Source organism: Rhamphochromis sp. 'chilingali', assembly GCF_963969265.1.
Source record: "Rhamphochromis sp. 'chilingali' genome assembly, chromosome: 15".
NCBI classification, from domain to species: Eukaryota; Metazoa; Chordata; class Actinopteri; order Cichliformes; family Cichlidae; genus Rhamphochromis; species Rhamphochromis sp. 'chilingali'.
The window spans coordinates 25,092,357-25,111,819 of NC_137942.1; the positions used below are offsets into that span (position 1 = coordinate 25,092,357).

Below are 19,463 nucleotides of genomic sequence, written 5' to 3' on the forward strand. Positions count from 1 at the left end.
TAATTTATTGCACCGATGTCAGGCAGCACGGTGGTTAGCACTGTTGCCGCACAGAAAGAAGGTCCTGAGTTCAATTCCACCATCAGGCCAGGCTCTTTCTGTGTGGAGCTTGCATGGGGGGGATAGGTTATTGAAAAATTTAAATTGCCCATGATTGTGAGTGCATGGTTGTCAGTCTCTATGTGTCAGACTGGCAACCTGTCTAGGGTGTACCCCGCCTCTCGCCCTATCCTGTTTTGAGAATATGAGGCATAGTTTCAAGAAATGTGTTTAAGCAATCGCGAAAAACTGTAAAACACTAAAATCTCATTTGTGTTATGATGAAAGTCTCTAATCAAACAGAATTCAAATATCAGAAACATTTCATATGTGGAGTTAAAAATTAATCATTGTTTCAACAATATATTTGTTTTCATAAACAGACAAGAAGACAACAACAATCTGCTCCTCCCATTCAACACATGTCAGTCCATATCCCAGCAAACTAAATCATCTCCATTTACACACATCAAATAGAAACATGAACCACTTGTAATGATTAGAAACTTGATGAATTTCAAATCTGGTTTGGGGAGTCATTCAGTGAGAAACAGTGAAATGATTTTCAATGTGAAAAGGTGGAGAGCAGGAACAGTGAGAACTAAAAAAGAAACAAAGGGCTTTGGAACCAAGAGGCAGCAGGAGGACAGCTGCAGTTTAACAGCTTCAACTCACTGACAGGAAACAACATGAGAAATATAATCATCCTCAACTCATCTGCTCCACTGACACCTTCAACGGCAACACCTTCACATCATCCCCAGTTTGAATAAATGGAAACATCCTGTGAGCGAAAGTGAGTGAAGGTGTGTATGTGTGTGTTAGTATTGGGCCCAGAGAACGACAGCTTTCCTCTGTTCCAGTCCAGATTCACTCTGATCCTCTGGAGCTTCTTCTGAACCGAGAGAGCAGTGAATCCAGCTGATGGTGAGCGTGTTGAGTATTGACCTAAACAGACCACTACTCCCCAAAATCCAGACTCTGTGTTTCCCTTCCTCTTGATAGACTCTTCTACCACACCAAGCATCCAGCTTGTACTGTCTCCAACCTCGACATCCCAGCTGTGAGTCCCTGAGTTAAAGCCCTCAGAGCTCATGACAGAATAGAACCAATCAAACCTCTCTGGATTATCAGGAAGCCGCTGCCTCGCTCCTTCTCTCACTGTTCAGATCTTCAGACAGGATAAGGTCTGGATGAGCAGTGTTTGGGTCCAGAATGAGAGGAGTGTAGGAGACCATGTCCTTCATGTTGTTCCAGATGTTGAAGGTCAGGTTGCCCAGGTGTTTGGCTCAGTCTATCAGAGCTCCTGAGGGCAGCTGTGGATCATCCAGCAGGGGGCAGCGCTGGACTTTTTCCACTGCAGCCTTGTAGTTGTGCAGGAATGAGCCACCTTCAGCTCTCAGCTCCTCTTCTGTGGCTCTGTGTCTGAACGAGCTGCTATCGCTCTGCCCAGAACCTCCATCATCTCCTTCATCATCCCACTCTTCTGCTCCTCTTCCTCCCTCAGTGCGGCCAGCCTGCTAGAAACTGGTGAAGCTTCTTAAACTGCTCCTTAATCTGCTTCTCTGTGTGCCGGGCCTGGACCTTAATGTGTTCTGCTGTTTGATCAAACTTCACTTGAACTTCTACACAAACCTTTAACTTCTTCTTTAAGGCCTCCAGAGTTTCCTTAAATTCCTTCTTGTGTTGTTGTGCAGCTTCATCGATGGGTCTGAATCTGTGCTTGGTGTGTTTTTCTGAGTCTCTGCAGACGAGACACGCTGGCTGCTGATGGTCGAGACAGAACAGTTTGAGTTTCTCAGACTGCAGACAGCAGAGAGCCTCTGAAGCTCTCTGATCTTTCTCCTGTAAGAACAACTCACACAGGTTTTCTTAAAGCCAGGTTTAAAGGTGGTTCATACACTGATATTTCCTTACAAACTGGACAGTCGTGTTGTTCTCTCTCTCCACCATCTCTTTAGACAGTCTTTACAGAAGCTGTGGCTACATGACAGAAGAACAGGATCTCTGAAGACCTCCTGACAGGCCGGACAGCAGAGATCCTCCTCTGATCTGGAAGCCATTGAGTCTGTAGTGAAGCTGAAAACAGCAGACAGGAAGTACAGTCAGTCCTGGCTCCCCTCCCTCCTCTGCTTCACTGAGTCGTGTTTTTGCTCAAACTCACATTCAGTGTGTGGAGCCTCAGCAGCTTGAAGCAGCAGTGTTGGAGTTTTCCACTTTTCTCTCCTGTAGCTGACTCACAGGAAGAAGCTAGTTTGTTCTGAACTCAGTCTGATAGTCTGTGCGTCTGTCTTTAATAAAGAAGTGGAACAGCCTCATTCCTCGTTCTTCTCAGAAGTGTGACATGAGGGGGTGGAGCTTCATTCAACTTCCACTTATTTCACTCAGGTGCGCCCACATCCTCATTTTAGTTTTGACAGTATTTTTGTGATTTGGGGAAAGCCTCGGAGAGGACTGGCGGCGGCTCCTGGGCCTGGCAGATCCCCATTTATTTATTTATTTCCGAGAGGTGAAGAAGTGAAAAGACTGAAGGGGGGACAGGAAAACCACAACGAACAGCTTGTAGAGCTGAGGGATCATATACATAGATAAGAACTGAAAAGGGCATGTTTGGAGGCGTGCGCCTGCTCCTGAAATTAAGATATTTTATCCCAAAAATGTGTGAGTGTGACAGCAGAGTGCAGGTGTTTATTGCAGGTCAAAAGACCTTTTTTGAAGCTCAGAAAATAAAGTGTTGCAGGTGTTTGGCAGCTTTTGTTTCAGACTTATATAAAAGTGAAATGGATTGTAAACGTGTGTTTTTTGGCTCCTCTCACTGAACAACCAGCAGTTACTGCAGGGGTGGGCAACTCCAGGCCTCAAGGACCGGTGTCCTGCAGGTTCTAGACATCACCCTGGGTAAACACACCTGAATCATATGACTAGTTCACTACCAGGCCTCTGGAGAACTTCAGGACATGTTGAAGAGGTAATTTAGCCATTTGAATCAGCTGTGTTGGATCAAGGATCTAAAACCTGCAGGACACCGGTCCTTGAGGCCTCGAGTTGCCCACCCCTGAGTTACTGTAACTCTTCCATCAGGCCAACGCCAGCATCAAATTCTGTCTGACACAAACAACAGCTTAGAATCTAAGCTTTGACTTAAAGTCAAAGATTAAATTATATCTAAGCCTTAGATGGAATTTAATCTTTGACTTTAAGTCTGCCTCTTTATTCTCTGAAGCAAAGTTTAATCAATTTGAGTTTGTAAGAAATGTTGTTTAAAATTTTCTGCTGGAATTTTTTTCAGGCAGATGTTTGATGGTCAGGTGGGAGGCGTTTAATGAAATAATGTGGAATGACCTGTACTTAGAAAAATCTCTAGTGATGTGAGCGGCTCATAGAGACAGAAACATGACTGCAGATGGATGCTGTAGATCGAGTAGGAGTCCTGGATTAGGAGACTGTGAGAAATCAGATCTGATTTATTGAAATATGAAGAAAACATTAAAGTTACACAGATATTTACAATTAATCTGATTCTGCCCACTCAGATGATGATGATGATGATGCAACAAACGCGTGCATGTATCTTCATTTGCACCAGAGCTAAGTTATGACAGGTAAACAAAGAACTGACAGAGTAAAGAAAAATATACAGAAATACTGAAGCAGCCAAATCTCCCGAGTGAATCTGCAATGCTGCGACATCACAAGAAGCCTCCTGTCCACCTGCACATGTCAGTCTCTGTCCAGCTGCTCTCACAGCAGCCAGCAGAGGCACAAAGGGTTCAGACTCTCTTTATGATGCAGTTTCATGCATCCCATATGCAACCCTCACCTCCATCACCAGGGCAGTGGCAGTTAGAGCGTCCACTTTAAACACCTGCAGAGACACACAGGAGAAAAAAGATGTTGTTAAGCATGAACTCTGGTCAGGAGATTTTCCAGTTTCTTCAGATGGTGACATCACAGCGCGTCAAAGAGTGTTTAAAGTCTGTTTCAATGAGCCTGATCCTGCAGATAATCTCCGTATCTTAGAGATGGGTGTCCTCATTCTGCTTTTAGTGGTTCCAGTTCTTACAGCAACCCTCCAAAACTGAACCAAGACCATCAAAATCAAATCCATCCAGTCACAAGAGGCGGCCCTTTTTTGGAGAAGTAACTCGCTGACATGAGGTAAACTTCTGACCTGGTACATCGTCATGGTAACTGATGCTGAGCATCTATCTAACCTGAGCAACCAGATCTCCAAAAAACATGTGGTGTGTTTACCTCGTCTCTCTGTGTGTGCACAGACACTTGGTGCTGCAGTAGCGCCCCCCGCAGGTGGTGCAGGTGTAGTGCGACGGGAACCCACAGACGCAGCAGAAGTGGCGTGCAGGTAGCGAGGAGGGCGGGGCCGCCGCTGACAGGTAGTTAGGCTCTGGCTTCTCTGAGAGATTCTATCAATCAAAAGAGAGGAGACAGTGGGTCAGCTAACGACCACCTTTCAGCCAATCAGAGAGAGGAGAGAGGGCGTCTGACTCACCTCCTCCTCCAGCAGCGTGGTGAAGTTCTTCCTGAAACGCTGCTTGAAGTGGTCGCCCCTCGTCTTTCTCTTCTTCTTCTCTGGACGCACAGACAGAGAAGAAGGAGGACAGAGAATGTTTAGAGGATTTTTTGGAAGATTTTTTAATCACAAACACGTTTCCTAATATGGACTTTTCAGTTTTTAAATTGGTCGGTGTGGTGACAATGGAAAAATATTTGCAGGTTTTTAAACAGGATTTGATCTGGTTGTAATTTTCCACTTCTAATCACTACTGTTGGGCCAGCTGTGGCTCAGGAGGGAGAGTGGCTCATCAGAAGGTCAGTGGTTTAGACCTCAGCTTCTCCAGTTTGGATACCAAAGTATCATCAGGAAGGATGATGAACCTCGAATTGTCCAATATGCCTTAATTTGTGAATACAAGAAATCTCAGAGCTGTGTGAACCATGTGAAAAGTGCTTTGAATACTTAATTAGAGTAGAAAAGTATTTTATAAGTACCAGCCTATATACAGCTACTCAAGTTTCAAGGAATAAAGATTTCAGCAGCTACCGTGTAAAAAGTGTCAAAAGTGTAGGGTTCATGTGCACATTGGACGGTGAAAAACTCACCTGGTTCTTCAGACTCACTGAATGCAGGTAGGCGGGCAGTAGGACCTGGGGGAGGAAGGGAGGACAGAGGGTCGTCCTGGAAACACAAAACAAGATGTCATTGCTAAGCAATAATACAGACTGTTTATTAACAGCCCGTCAGACATACATGAGCCAATCAGCATCACTAACAGGTGGACATGTTTAAAATCATTGTATTTCATTATAGCAACACCATGTTTACCTATGTTCATTCACCACTTCTAGTTTCTCTAAGGCCACATCGAGCAGCTGGAGATGGTGAAAGAGGGTTAGAGGGTTGTGACCTCTGACCCTGACAGAAGCAGAACATCAGTGATCAAGCAGCTCATGCGCCTTACAGGTTACTATAATGTGTGACATACACAGAGAGAGCTCTGAGCTTTCTTCTGATTAGTCGCCCGAACTGCACAATTCAATGTTAGAGGATTTCTAAAGAAGTCCTGCTTAAAATCTCCACCTGTGCTTGTTTCTATGTGAATGCGAGGTGGATGAAGTGATCCCCGTGTACAGAGTGGAGCTCTGTGTGGATGTTAGAGGGAAGTGAGAGCAGAAAAGCTGTCAGTCAACTTTAAATTACAGACACGGACCTGGAAGTTGTCTTTTTCCAGAGCCTCCAGCTGACGGGTCAGCCTCCTCTGTCTGGTGGCTTCATCCAAAACTCTGCGCTGACCAGCCTCCACCCGAGCTGTTGGATCCAAACACACAGTTTCCATCAGTTGGTATCAGTGATAAAAGACCCATCGACTCAGCTCATTTCTATAAAGTTCTGTGTAGTTTTTCCAGCATGTAAACCAAAGGGAAATCATCAGGACTGCTAATTGTGATACAGCACACAGTCACCTCACAGAGGTTCATTCTGAGCAGGAAAAAACAGCTGAAAGCTCAAAGGCTCAGCAGTTTAAGGGATTTCAAACCTGCCACAGTAGCAGCTTAAGGGTCTGCAAAAGTTTTAAACACAGAGTGTGACCATGCTGAAAAGCTCCAGTGATGGTGATGTTTTCCCTGTCGGCTTCACCTTCTCTTCACGTTCAGTGGGACTCCTGGGAGGAAGCTTTGATGCACTTACAGCAACATAATGTTCAGAATCTCTCTCCAGGGCTCTCAAAATTTCAAAATCCCTGGTAGCCCTTCAGGCAGGGACTCTTCAGTTTTTGGTAGCCCAAAATAAATGTAAGTAGTTCGAATAAAAAAGAGAGCAATTTTTTGATTGATGTTTTGTTTCCTTTACAATATTATACATTAAAGTATAATATTGTAAAGGAAACAAAACATTAATCAAAAAATTGTTGAAAAACAAATTACAACATTGTATAAAAATTACAATCATCAACTCAAATACTTGGTTCTAATTGAACAGAAATTTCTATGAACTTGTAAGAACTGTGTAGGACATGAATCCGTCTGTGTCAGATCCTGAATTTAAAATTTCCACTGAAGTCACGGGTAAGAGGCAAGTGGAACCAAGATCTAGGCCATTTGCTTTTTGAAGTTTGCAAAGACTGCTAAATTTTGCCAGTGGTAGTTCACTCTTTGCAACATAGTACGCTGTTCTAAACAGATTTTTCAGGTTTATTTTTCGTATGTTATTTGCAATTGGTGTTTGTTCTGGGAAAGATATTGCAGACTGAGCAATAATGCATTTCTTGCATTTCTCATGGGTTCTAATGGGGGCCTTTCTTAAAATGACTGGTCCCAGTAACAAAGGCGCTTATCGACTCAGAAATCGAGAGAAAACCAACAACACACCCGGCAGAACATTATGTTATTTACACGGGTGCACATAAGTGGTCCGCATGTGCGCATTCGCTGTCAAAATAAAAGACGCGCACCAGATAAGAAGTTGCAACGTGCGTTTGCGTCCATATAAAAAGCGCTGTTTTTGTCCGCTAGAGTGGGATTTTCATGGCACATTCCGCACCACATCTCTGTGCGTTCATCATTTGTTTGAAGCCAGCTCACCTCCTGCAACCACTTTTCCGAGAATACGCGCTTCTTTTGTGGTTCGGACTCCTTCTGACATTTGTTTGGAGGTGGAGGAAAACCAAAGTAATTGCTTAAAGGAGCTTCTTCGACATCTTTAAGAGTTTTAAACAAATGTCTGTCCTCCAGAAAATCTTATGTATGCAAACACGCGTTGCAACTTCATATCTTGTGTTTGTTTGTTTTTTTGACAGCGAATGCGCACCTGCGGACCACTTATGTGCAGCCCCGGTTATATAGCTCGTCATATTGCAGCCACAGAAATTCTTTTGTCCATGAAACCATAAAGCTGCACTTTCTTTTTGCCTTATAGTCTGATTTGTACGGTGGCTGGTGGTAAGCTTTTCTTTGGCTGTCACTTCTTCACCCTGACCTGTCTTATTTGGCTCAGCAGAACTAAAATATATATCCTGCTGCTTTTACACACACACACACACACACACACACACACACACACACACACACAGGTCAGCGATTCTCTGTGCGATCAACCTCTCATATGTTTAAGCTTGCTGCGGGAGATTTCACTTGTCATGTTTGCATAGTAAGCTAACGATTGATAAGACAATGTCAGAGGAATTGGTGCACAAATTATCATCACTCACCAATCAGTGCTGTCGCTCTCTATACACAGTTCCCGCGATTGCAAAGTGAAAGCAAAAAAACAAGCGCAAACTCAAACGCGATTTCAATATGTCACATATTGACAGTGGCTCACCGATGCCAATGACATAATTACCAAGCTACATTTCCGAAAGAATGCAAAAGCATTGACATATATTTTCCCTTCCTACAATAGCCCGACGGGCAGGGCAGAGATAGATTTTGGTAGCCCGACTGGAAAAATCGCTAGCCCCGGGACGTCGGGCTAGCGATTTTGCAAGCCCTGCTCTCTGCTCCACTCCGTGTGTGAGGAGATGCACTCACAGTGAGACTGAGAGCAGGGAAAGGAGAAACTATCAGCAGAAAAGCCTGCTATCAATTTAGGACTGGAAAAAGCTGGCTGGTGTGTCCCTGAATTACCCTTTACTAGTAGTTTTAGTGTTTCCTTCCAATCAAACCATACCGCACTGTGAAAACGTTAAATTTATCTCATTCTGTTCTCGTATTATTGTCTGGAAGCTCATCAAACAAAATCTGAACCAGTTAAGTACTTAACTTAAATTCGGCTCACAGCTGGAGCCCAAAAAACATCTTTTACTTCAGTGAAACACCCAAAATCCTTCAGGTGGTCCTGGTTAAATAAACCGTAAAGTAACATCACCTACGGTCGATCCTCTCCTATAAGTTGGGGTTTTTTTTAAATAACTGGACTATTCCTTTTTAACATGTATATGTTAGAATAAAACCCTGCAGCTCTATAAAAACAGTAATAATAACATTAACAGTAAACAACACGAACCGCTCAGCAAACCGGAGTTGAGTTTAAAACCAACGTTTCCCCTGTGAGCTCCAAGTTAAAGAAGATAGAACAACAGAGGGGCTCTCTGTTAAAGTGTTTTTACACCGTCTGACTGCATGACAGTGTTTTATATTCAAAAGAAGAGTTCAAACAGACCAACACTCACCGGAACCTTTCTTCTCCAGCACCATCTTTGTTCACGTCCTCTGTACGGCGGCCGTGTAAGTCCCTGTCAGAGCAAACGAAGCGCGTTTGTCATCTTGACCGCTGATAGGACAATTAAAGGGTGACAACTTTTGATGATTTTGATGGCTGATCTTCATTCTACTTCATTCTAATTCTACTTTTTTCTGAAGTGAGTGTTTTATGTTTGTTATTTTAAATAAAGTTTGAGCGTTTTCTTCAGTCTGTTGTACCAAAATATGCTAAGAATTGCGCTGGGAGACACTCAACAGAAGTGGAGGATCTACCGTTTTTGTGAGGAAAGAAAAGACGAGAGGTAAGTGTGTAAGCCTAACTATTAGCCTAAAAATCTGTCATCAGTTTTATATGAATCATGATAAAACACACCTAGCATGTTTTGGGTTCCTGCAACTGGTCCGTCAGGTTATTGTCTCCCCAGAAACACTTCCCTTGTGCCTTTGGAAATCTGTTTTTTCCTATTTCTGTTTTGTTTTTTCCTATTTCCGTTGTGTTTTGTGTTCTTTTGCAGTGTTTTTCTTATTGCGGATGTTTTCTTAAGTTGCAGTCTGTTTGGCCTCTCAGGGCCACCATAGTAGAATTGCCACCTGGAGATGATATATTGTACTCAGTTATAGTGGTTTCATTGGACAATGATGTGGTGAATGATGGAGCTGCCAGGCTGGAGGGAAAGAGAAGAGTCAGATGTAATGAAAGAGGTCATGCTGAAGTCACTGCGCAGCCATTATGTAAAGTTCTGTGAATTAGTAAAACTCACATTTAATTTCATAAAAACATCACAAACCTTGAATTGCCTGATTGTACATCATCATCACTGTGGAAGCTTCAAGAGGTTTCACAATAATTTAAGTGAGAAAAACAGAGTCCAGAAAAGTATGTGCAGCAAACAAAAACAGTCTCTGATAAGTTTAAATGTATTTTAGCTTATTGTTATAACTTATTTATCTTGTGTTTTATATTTGGGAGGGGCATCTAAAGTAAAGGTAAGATATTTTACCTGGGAAACCTGTTTTGATCTTTTAAATGTAACTTATTCGCTTCTAATGAGGACCGAGCCCTGGAGGAAAAGACACAGACACTGTTTTCTTAATGCTGAGAGTCCAGCTAAGCTTTGCTCTGTAAATGATGCAGCAGTTAAGAGATATCAGTAGTTTTACCTGAGACTTACATCACTTATGTCTGCATGCATTGAAAACCTGATCTGATTCATATAGAAACTAAAGAGAAGTAAGCCTCGTCCCTCCGTTGCACAGGCACTCCCGACGTTCTCGGGCCTGGAGCATAATTTCCTGTGACAACCTCCCCAACATGTGCAGCTTTGCTCTCAGGTCTGGAACGTAAAAGACGATTTTTTTTCTGGTCATTAAACGTCACTTTATACGTCACACGGCTCAAAACGGTTTATCCTTTCTCCCTCGTACTGAGGGGACTGAGGAGACTCGTCCAGCCTGACTGCCTTGACATCCAGGTGTCTTCCCTGCTTGCCCTGATATGAAGAAACCCGAGAAGCCTTGCAGGTCAAATCTTATTAATCATATCTATTATGGCCACTCCTCTCTAAATCGTGGTAGTTGTTGATCTGAGATGGTTAGAGCTAAAGGCTAGAGCAACCTATTAGAGCTGTTTGGGCTAATATAGATTTATACCCAGCTTTATATGTTTATTGTTTTACAAGGGTTTAAAAGGGAATGTCCACAGTTTGGATTTGATTACAACTGCTTGGCAGGAGCCAAGCAAAATAAAATAAATAAAAAGAATAATAAAGAATAATCAAATCACCTCAATTCAACTTATTTAATTAACCCACTGAGGTAATTCTGACTTTGTTCTTGTCTTTAGGGGGGGAGAGGCTGGTGGTGAGAAGATGTGTTCCACCTCAGTGCTCTGTGTTCATGGAATTAATCAGGAAAGCAGGATTCCTTGATTGATCCCACTTCTCTCAAAGCTATAATCAGCTGAGAAAACCTTGGAAGTCTTGAGAATCTTCTTGAGAATAATGGAAGTCGAAATCCTTCTCAGAATTATAATCCAACACAGTAATTATGATGATAATGATGATGATGGTGAACAGAAATAAAACCAAATCAAAGTCCAATCTGTAATTCCAATCTCTCCTTCATGCCTATGGTGGAATTTCCAAAGGCGAGAAGTAAAAAATTCAGAGATCAGTGTCTAGTGTCCTGTGTGTGCTCTCATTAACACACACACACACACACACACACACACACACACACACACACACACACACACACCCCTGATCAAAAACATAACCTAACTGTAACCCTGACACTAAAACCACATTTTGAGTCTCAAACATGTCTTCAAACTCACGGGGACCAGAATTTTGTCCCCATAAAAAGCTGTTGGTCCACATCAGTATAGTAACATTCCCACTTTTGGTTCCCAGAAAGATATCTAAACGCACGCACACTCACACACTCATGAAAGTCAGACTCTGTACAGGCTCTCAGTGACTCCTGTTATTAGAATCACTGTTATTCTACTTTGTGAGACAGTTAAATAAAGGTGTTTATTTTTCTGTGATAGATTCATGTTTAATTTAGTTCATTTATTTGTTGGAAAGAGTTAAAATGTATTAGACAAGATAATAAAAAGGGCAGCACTGATTGAAAACCTGTCTAAAATATGTGATTACAAAATAAGTGTTTGTTAAAAGTTATAAGGTGCAAAGTGCTGTGAAGTTTGGTTGAGGTAGAATTTGTGATGGTCACATGACCAGAGCTTAGCTAAGAGCACAACCATTGCATTGTGGGTCAGCACTAGCATGGATACAGAGGTGCAGATGTATTGCATTTTTTTCCTGCAGGGGCGATCGTGGCTCAAAAGTTGGCTGTTCGTCTTGTCATCAGAAGGTTGCCGATTCGAGCCCCGGACAGTCTCGGTCGTTGTGTCTTTGGGCAAGACACTTCACCTGTTGCCTACTGGTGGTGGTCAGAGGGCCCGGTGGCGCCAGTGTCCGGCAGCCTCTGTCAGTGCGCCCCAGGGCAGCTGTGGCTATAATGTAGCTTGCCATCACGTGTGTGTGAATGAATGTAGTGTAAAGCTCTTTGGGGTCCTTGGGGACTAAGTAAAGCGCTATACAAATACAGGCCATTTACCATTTTATCATTCCTGTTCTGCTAGTTCAAGACTGTTTATGGACCCTAATATGAGATTTTCACTGCTATGCAATTGATACCCACTTTTATTGGTTAAACTGCAGGGATGTCTTAGATACACAATGAACTCTAAATCTCTTTATCTCTGTTGTGAACTTCACATGAAGTTTGTGTTAACAGAATCAAACTGATGCAGATCTCCTTTGAAAATACACACTCACTAGACAAAATAAAAACAGACTGCTCAAAGTAAAAGCAGAGCTCCCCCCCATGTGCTCTTTTAACAGCTGGTAGTACAAAACACAGTGACAACGATACCCTCACTACAAAAGCACAAGATATAAAAAATGGGGAAAAAATTGCATTCTGGGGGTTGTTACAGTGAAATAAAAACAAAAAACAAAACACAGACATCTGAAAATGTTGAATTTTAGTAAAAACACTGCTTTGTAGCTTGATACTGTCATTACAGACAAAGTGAATATTCAAAGCCTTTGGGCGTTCATTTGAAATGCAGTAAGTGTCCTTATCAGCTGGAAGTATTAAAGCCATAAGATGACTTTTGAGAGCAGCTAAAAAACATTAAACAACAGCAATGTTGAGCCTGTTCCAAAATTTAAATGTACATGCGTTGAAGGTGGGAGATTTGTTGAATTATTAAACACATTTTTCTTCAATCAGAGGCTTAAATATCAGCCTAGGGTGGCTCTATTTACCATTGTTGAGTCAGTTATCTTTTTGTGCTACTTTTTTTGAAGGATTGTGAAAGTGGGGATACATGCTCCTGGCTGAGCATTTCTGCTTACATCTTAGAATCTCAGTTTTAAATGAAAGAGTGAATGTGAAGTTCTAAATGAAAGAGTGTGTGAGGGTGTTAGTTGTGTTGTCCGAAAACAAGCTTATCTACAATGTGTCAGTAAAGAGTGACTTGCACTTCTGGTCCGTTGAGCAATGGTTTAAAATTTTTTACTGCAAACTATAAAAGGAACCTGGATTTAAATAGAACATAGTAGTGTCGGATGTAAGTGAAGGCAATACAAGTATAAGGTGTCTATGGAATACATCTTCAAGGTTCACACTGACCAAGTGGAGAGCTACAGGCATTTCTCTCAGTCAGCTGATTGTGTTTAGGGAAAAAAAGTAGCTAAGTACACTGTTATTGCTCCACGTTGTTAGTGAGGTAACTCTGGATGTCGGTGGGTTTTGTTAAGGTTGGTGTAAACAAAAGCAGAAAAACAGTAAAAGATGCAGACAGTAAAAATCTGGTTTATTTCATGATTACAATGAAACATTTTCACAGTTGTTTCATTGTAATCATTTTTAAGTAGCATACACGATAAATGGATACTACAACATAACACACGGCAGTGAGAAGAAAAACTCACCATCTTACCAGTTTTTATATTCTTATAAACTTAAAATAAACTAGTGATATTAGAGTTTAGTGTTTTAAGTCATCTGTTAAAAAACATGAGTTGACAGTTTTTTCTACTAGCATCATTACTCAAGTTAAACGTACTGCTGATGCTTATACCATTGCGAAATTTGCTAAATAAATATGCTTAAGAGTCTTGTGTTGTTTGACATCCAGCTAAAAGGTTTAAAATAAATAAATAAATGAATGAATAAAATATATATATATATATATATATATATATATATATATATATATACACACACACACACACACACACACAGTGGGGAACTAAAATGCTCAATAGCATTATTTTACATTTAAATTCAATACATTTAAATGTAAAATAATTTTAAAGAAATGTTTGAACTAATAATATTGATTTGTTTATTTGTTTTTTGTTTGTTTGTTCATTTTTAATTTTTGCTCTTTTCAGCTTTGTTTTCGGTTTATGGGTTTTTTTTGTCATTTATATGAAAAAATATTACATATACATAACTGTATAATTGTTTAAATGAAATTTAAAAGAAAAAGAGAAAGAGAAAAACAACAAACGCGCAATATTTTTACTGCTATCTTAACCACGTAATTCTGCAACATGAACACCATTTCCCACAAGCCCTTGATGAAAGTCTGGTCGCTTTAGCGGCTGTAGTCCAATAAGGTGAGGGTCCTCCCCTATCTCCGCCAATTAGGACTCTGTTGCTGTCACTGCTTATATTTTTAGTAAATTGTTCAGCACCATATGAAACTACAAATATCCCTCCACCATAGAAACTAGATCGCGCTGGGTCATTTATAATGTTCTAATAGCTGGAAAAGCGCACTCCCCGACTATACAGTGGGGTGTTTGGCTTTTTGGCTATTCGAGAAAACTGATTAATCAACACCATGCTATTTGAGCAGAAATTAAGGAGTCACTTTTATTTTTATCAGCTTAAATTTGGATAAACTAAACCTATGAAATACAGATAATAATATAGTGGCGACAGGAGCACATTATGCTTCGACAGGAGCGTCAGAACCGCTATGTTGAAAAGATAATAATGGGAAGAAAGTAGTCCCTGTCGTCACGGGGGTGTGGGCGAGTCACACTGTATAAATACGCTGGGTTGTCAAACAGCAAAGTTTACTGGACCCTCCATGCAAACTGTCAGCTGAAGACAAAGTGGGGAAACCTTGGAGAGGCTTTCAATTATTTGGGCAGCTGTGGGGGAGAAAAAATATATATATTTATGATGGTGAAAAAAATGTAAACTATTTCGCATCTGAACCAGTGAGTCGACACATGAAATCGGAGTCCTCATAAGGGAATTTAAAAAAAACAAAGACAAGCTAGTACATCAGTGAAGCTAGGTGAGTAATTAACCGTCAGCCGGTGCGCGGGATTGGTTGCTTTTATGTTCAATAAAAAAGGACTGGATGTTACAGTCCCTGATAATGCAAGGACTGTAAAAAATGTAAACAAATATATAAAATTTGTTGACAGCGGGATGTTGCTGTTATTGTTCTTCTAGAAGCTTTAGCTGTCCGTTAGAGAAGGTGCACAGGGTTGAGCCCCTGGAAAGACACAGCTTTTGTTTTGCCCGAGCCCGTTATAGATTAGCTAAAGCGAGCCTCCCGGAGTGTGTTCAGCTCACGTTTATTTTCCTTCTGCTGTGCTTGCGGGGGTGTTTATGCCGAGAGAGAGAGAGGGGGGGCTGCCGCCTTCGTTCCTCAGATACTTGGTCGATAGGCTGCTCATCACTTAATTAGCTTTATAATTTAATTTACAGCGACAATTTGCCAGGGAAGGCTTCAACACTTGCACATCAGCTAAACCAATGTCTTCTCTGGTCCACTGCCTTTTGACTCGCAAATGTCACTAATCCTTTCTCCAGGTAGACCTTAATGCGTTCTTGCAAACATTGAAGACATTTGTCCATGTTTGTCTCTTTTTTAAGGAGGCACATGTGCACAAAATTCCAAACGTAAGGAAAATTAAAGTAGCAGACAGTTTAATTTCTGTTGGTAAGTGAGGGACACGAGTACAAATTCCTGCAACATTCATATCCTTATTCTAGGCAATCATGCAGGCCTCCCTCTGCTGCCCTTATACACGGTTTTTTGTTTTTGTTATTTTCATAGCAAATTGTGTAGCTGTGCCGCTTGTCTGGTATATAGTGGATGTTTAGTAGTACTGTGTCAGCGCTGTACTAATGCCTGCATGTAAACAAAAAATACCACCCCAGATTCTGCTGATGACCTGACGAGAAGGAAAACAAGACTAGAATCAAGTCTGCCAGTGAAAATGCAAATGTTTCAGTTATGCAAGGTGGTGGGGCTTGTGTCTGTGGAAAGATTGGAGTCTTGTTTGTATTCCTCAGATTTCACTCTGAAAGCCACACATCTGTGGACAACAGCTGAGCTGTTTCTCTAATGTCATTGTTTGACATTGGATCTTGTGTATCTTGCTGCTTGCTTCCCTTTTTTTTTTAAATGAGAGGTTGGAAATGCAGTAGGTGGCTTAGAGGTTTGTGCACTCAAGGTTTTTGGAGACACTGATGATGGCTGTTTCAGGTAAAAGACCGGTGCAGTCCTTTCTTTGTCAGTGTAACTCGTTATTAAGGTGAGGAATTTGCACCTCAGATGATGCAAAAACAGGGCCCCTACTTATAGCCTCATCCTAACAGCCCCCATCTTATCCTTCAATGTCACCCTTTTTTATGCAAGGGGAAAAATGCAAGACCTGTGGTTTTGTGTCACCCCTGCAGCCCTGCGTGCAGGCTGTGCAGCTTTATCTGTAGCAACATTAGAATTACCTTTAATCTGAGGCATTTTTCTAATCTTAGCTTCCGAATCCCCATCTGGCAGGGAAGTGAATGTGAGTGAATTGTTTGTGTGCATGTAGGAAGGAGGAGGGGAGGAGAGGTGAAGGGAGGGAGATGGGGTGGTGTTGAACACATTCAGTGCATTCTGGGAAACTGTGTTCTGTGGAGTCGGCTAACTGTCCTTCCATTTTACACATCTTCTCCGGTACATCCTTTTGTATTATGATATGCATATAATGTTGCTCTCAGTGGGAATGTGCATGGTGACGAGTGGACTCTTGTACGATTGTGTATTAAAGCAAGAAGCACTTCATGCAATTGCATTCAGATTATGCAGGATTTACGAAGTGCACAGCATCTGTTACATCCACCCTGAGGCTGATAAACAGGAAATATAAAAGGGTAAATTTTAGGATTGCAGGATGCAGGAGTTATACTTCATATCACTACTGTAATTAAAAAAAATAAAAAATACCAGTAGGCATTTGAATAGATATCCCGATGCTTGCACTGGTTGGCAGGTGCATGTATTATGCATTTTTCAGTGTTGTTGGAAGCTTATGACTCCATTAGGATTTTGGCTTTTTTTTTTTTTCTTTTTTTTGTATCGAAAGTAGTGGCAGGAATTTCTTCTCTTGTGATGCATTATGTGTGGGTAATTGTCTTGTATGTAAGACTTGAGTTTTTTTTTTTTTAAAGCTCACTATAAAATAATACTCTGATTACAATCCCCCTGTAGCCCCGTCTTTCTGTATTCCAAAAATACCACATTAACTGTCTGTTGTGAGAGATCAGCTGAAAAAACAAATTCCTCATTTTCACACAAAGTTATATTGCTCTTCTCTTCTTGTCTTCATAGTTGAGGACCTGCCAACACAAAACAGCCTGTAACCTGCAGCCTCTGCCTTCAAGGTGCCTTTACCATGGTGACACTAAAAGAATCAAACACTGCACAATAAGCCAGAGGGGGACAAAAAGATTTGTTGCCACTGCATTGCCTCACTTTCATCTCATCCCCTTTGAACACTTTGTTCCCACACTGGCACTAACCCGGTGCAGACATGCATCTGGAAGTGAAGGTCGCGCTCAACTTCATCGTGTCCTACCTGTACAACAAGCTGCCTCGTCGACGAGCCGACCTGTTTGGCGAGGAGCTGGAGAAGATACTAGTTTCTCGTTTTGAGGGTCACTGGTACCCCGAGGCCCCACTGAGGGGCTCTGCTTTCCGCTGCATTCACCTGGGTGCACCGAGGGACCCTGTGGTGGAGTTGGCTGCCAAAAGAAGTGGGCTGGACACGGAGGAGGTGCGGGCAAATGTTCCTGCAGAGTTGAGCGTGTGGATTGACCCTTATGAGGTGTCCTACCAGATTGGAGAGAAGGGTGCGGTGAAAGTGCTCTATCTGGAGTCCCCCCCTGGCCTCGGTTGTGACAGCGAGCCGGCCGAAGGGGTCATCAGAGAGGCTAAATTAGATGCAGAGATGGAGGATGCCAAGAGCTTGGGCTTTAATCCAGATGCTCAAGTGTTTGTACCAGTTGGAAGTCAGGCATCTCCTTCCTTAATGCCATCCCTCTCCAGTTCTCCCACACCCCTATCTGCCCAGTCCTGCCCTGGAATCTTCAGCTACCCCAGCTCCAGCACACCCACCGATCCCAGCATCCATTCCTCCAACACATCTACTCCTTCTCCTCCGAGCGGCGGTCTGCCCTACCTCTCCACTCAGCAGCCACCTGCTGCTCTTCCTGCTGCCCGTCCACAGCCAATCACCTTCACCACTGCCAGCTTCGCCGCCACCAAATTCGGCTCCACCAAAATGAAGAAGTGCAGTGGGGCCGGGTCAGGGTCTGCAGGCTCTGGTGTCATCGTACCACCATCTCAGAGGATACTCTCCCGCTCTCCTACCACCATCTCAGCACCAGAGCTGCTTAAGCACAAGCCCCTCTCTCTCTCCTTGCACTCCCTCGGGGGTCCCATCCACAGCCAGCTCTCCCCCAACGCCAAAGAGTTTGTCTACCCTGGATCTCCAGGCCCTCTTTACTTTGATGCAGACACCCAGCCCATGCAGCCTCTTACCAGCCCTTTCCAGCCCTCGCACACTATCAACACCCACCCACCATTTGATCCGTTCTCCAGCCCTCCTGCCCAGAGCGTGGGCATCATTGGCAGCAGTGGAGGGATCTCTTACATGGAGAAGCCACCATTTGTTGAGGGTTTAGGAAGCTACAACCTGCAATATCCCAGCCAGTCTTTCCAGCCTGTCGTGCTGGCCAACTAAGCCTTCATTTGTAATAAGAATTGTTGCAGGAGCAGTTGGGTGTACGGCAAAGACCCTCCTGATATTTTCAGTTTTTCTAACAAATTGTTCTAATACTAATGTGTGTTAAGAATTAGTTTTACTACAAAGATTTACAATGTCCACTAAATATTTAGTGTGATTTGTTTGGTATCTCTATAACCCGCCCCAAACCCCACCCTGCTCCTACTTCCTGTGTCCATTGCTGTTACCCGTTATTTGTATTTGTGTTGGCTTGGAATGGGTGCTTCTGTTTTTTTTTTTGTTTTTTTTGTTGTTGTTTTTTTTTTGTTGTTGTTTTTTTTGTCCACCTTTTTGCCGTCTCCAATTTCATGTTTATGATTTTGCAATGAATGCTAATGTGAGTTTTTTTTTTTCCTTTTTTCTTCTTGTTTTTTGGGACTTGTAGTCTAGTGGACTCTAGTATAGCTCCATTTTGCACTGCACTGTCATGCTGTGAAAAAGGACTTTGCCAAGTCCTGCAGGGAACGACGGCTGTGGAAAACTCAGCACTTTGCTCTGCAATCTGCTCTGCCCTACTTGCCACAAATACGGGGTGGGGTTGGTGGAGGGGCTCTGCTCTCTGTGCATGTAGTTCGCTTCTGTTTGGTCGTGGTTCAGAGTGATTGAGAGACTCGTTGCTTGCACAGTGAAGCCCTGTTACCTTTGAAACAACCTGACGCACGGGCATATTTCAAGTCTTGTTGGTGGACGCATGTTGAAAGCAGGTTATCATCAGCTGGAATGGGCACGTGACCGGGGTTTCAATGAAGCAAGGGCAGCTAAGGGGAGAATCGAGGCGCTAAGAGTAATGTAGTTGAATGTATTGTACCTGTCAAGGGAAATTGCAGCTGTGAAGGTCAGCAAAATGGATTTGGGGGTGGGGGAGGTACCTTTTTTTATGAATGTGAAAACAAATGAATCTTTTGAATTTTAAGGCGATAACCATCTGCTGATTAGGCCAGTTGTGCACATAAAGATGCAAATTATGGTTTCACACATATTCAAACATACACCAGTCAGCAGCATATGAAGGTGAACAGGCAGGAAGGATGAGAGGTGGGG

The 19,463-nt window shown here is 42.4% G+C and overlaps 2 protein-coding genes and 1 pseudogene across 3 annotated transcripts; 1 reads left to right on the plus strand and 2 right to left on the minus strand.

Moving 5' to 3' along the window:
- Positions 1-402: 402 nt before the first annotated feature.
- Positions 403-2,102, minus strand: LOC308411833 (zinc-binding protein A33-like; annotated as a pseudogene). Its single transcript has one exon. The product of its transcript is annotated as a zinc-binding protein A33-like (transcript).
- Positions 2,103-3,474: 1,372 nt separating this feature from the next.
- znhit1 (zinc finger, HIT-type containing 1) lies at positions 3,475-8,901 on the minus strand. Its single transcript, XM_080906522.1, has 6 exons — positions 8,730-8,901; positions 5,769-5,866; positions 5,161-5,236; positions 4,550-4,629; positions 4,294-4,463; positions 3,475-3,904 (listed from the first exon to the last, which is right to left on the minus strand). Exons 1-6 carry the CDS (start codon positions 8,752-8,754, stop codon positions 3,883-3,885), a joined length of 471 nt encoding a protein of 156 aa, XP_080762648.1. The 5' UTR covers positions 8,755-8,901; the 3' UTR covers positions 3,475-3,882.
- Positions 8,902-14,475: 5,574 nt separating this feature from the next.
- Positions 14,476-18,573, plus strand: tob2 (transducer of ERBB2, 2). Its single transcript, XM_080905295.1, has 2 exons — positions 14,476-14,653; positions 16,967-18,573. The coding sequence occupies exon 2, from the start codon at positions 17,169-17,171 to the stop codon at positions 18,378-18,380; it is 1,212 nt and encodes a 403-aa protein (XP_080761421.1). The 5' UTR covers positions 14,476-14,653; positions 16,967-17,168; the 3' UTR covers positions 18,381-18,573.
- Positions 18,574-19,463: the final 890 nt, after the last annotated feature.

Excerpts from the sequence above, each read along its gene's own strand:
- tob2 (XM_080905295.1), top strand. The coding sequence starts at position 17,169 with ATGCATCTGGAAGTGAAGGTCGCGCTCAACTTCATCGTGTCCTACCTG.
- znhit1 (XM_080906522.1), bottom strand. The coding sequence starts at position 8,754 with ATGGTGCTGGAGAAGAAAGGTTCCG. Across the intron at positions 5,237-5,768 it reads TGGAAAAAGACAACTTCCAG|GACGACCCTCTGTCCTCCCT; the intron begins GTCCGTGTCTGT and ends TTGTGTTTCCAG. Across the intron at positions 3,905-4,293 it reads TGCACACACAGAGAGACGAG|GTGTTTAAAGTGGACGCTCT; the intron begins GTAAACACACCA and ends GTGTCTCTGCAG.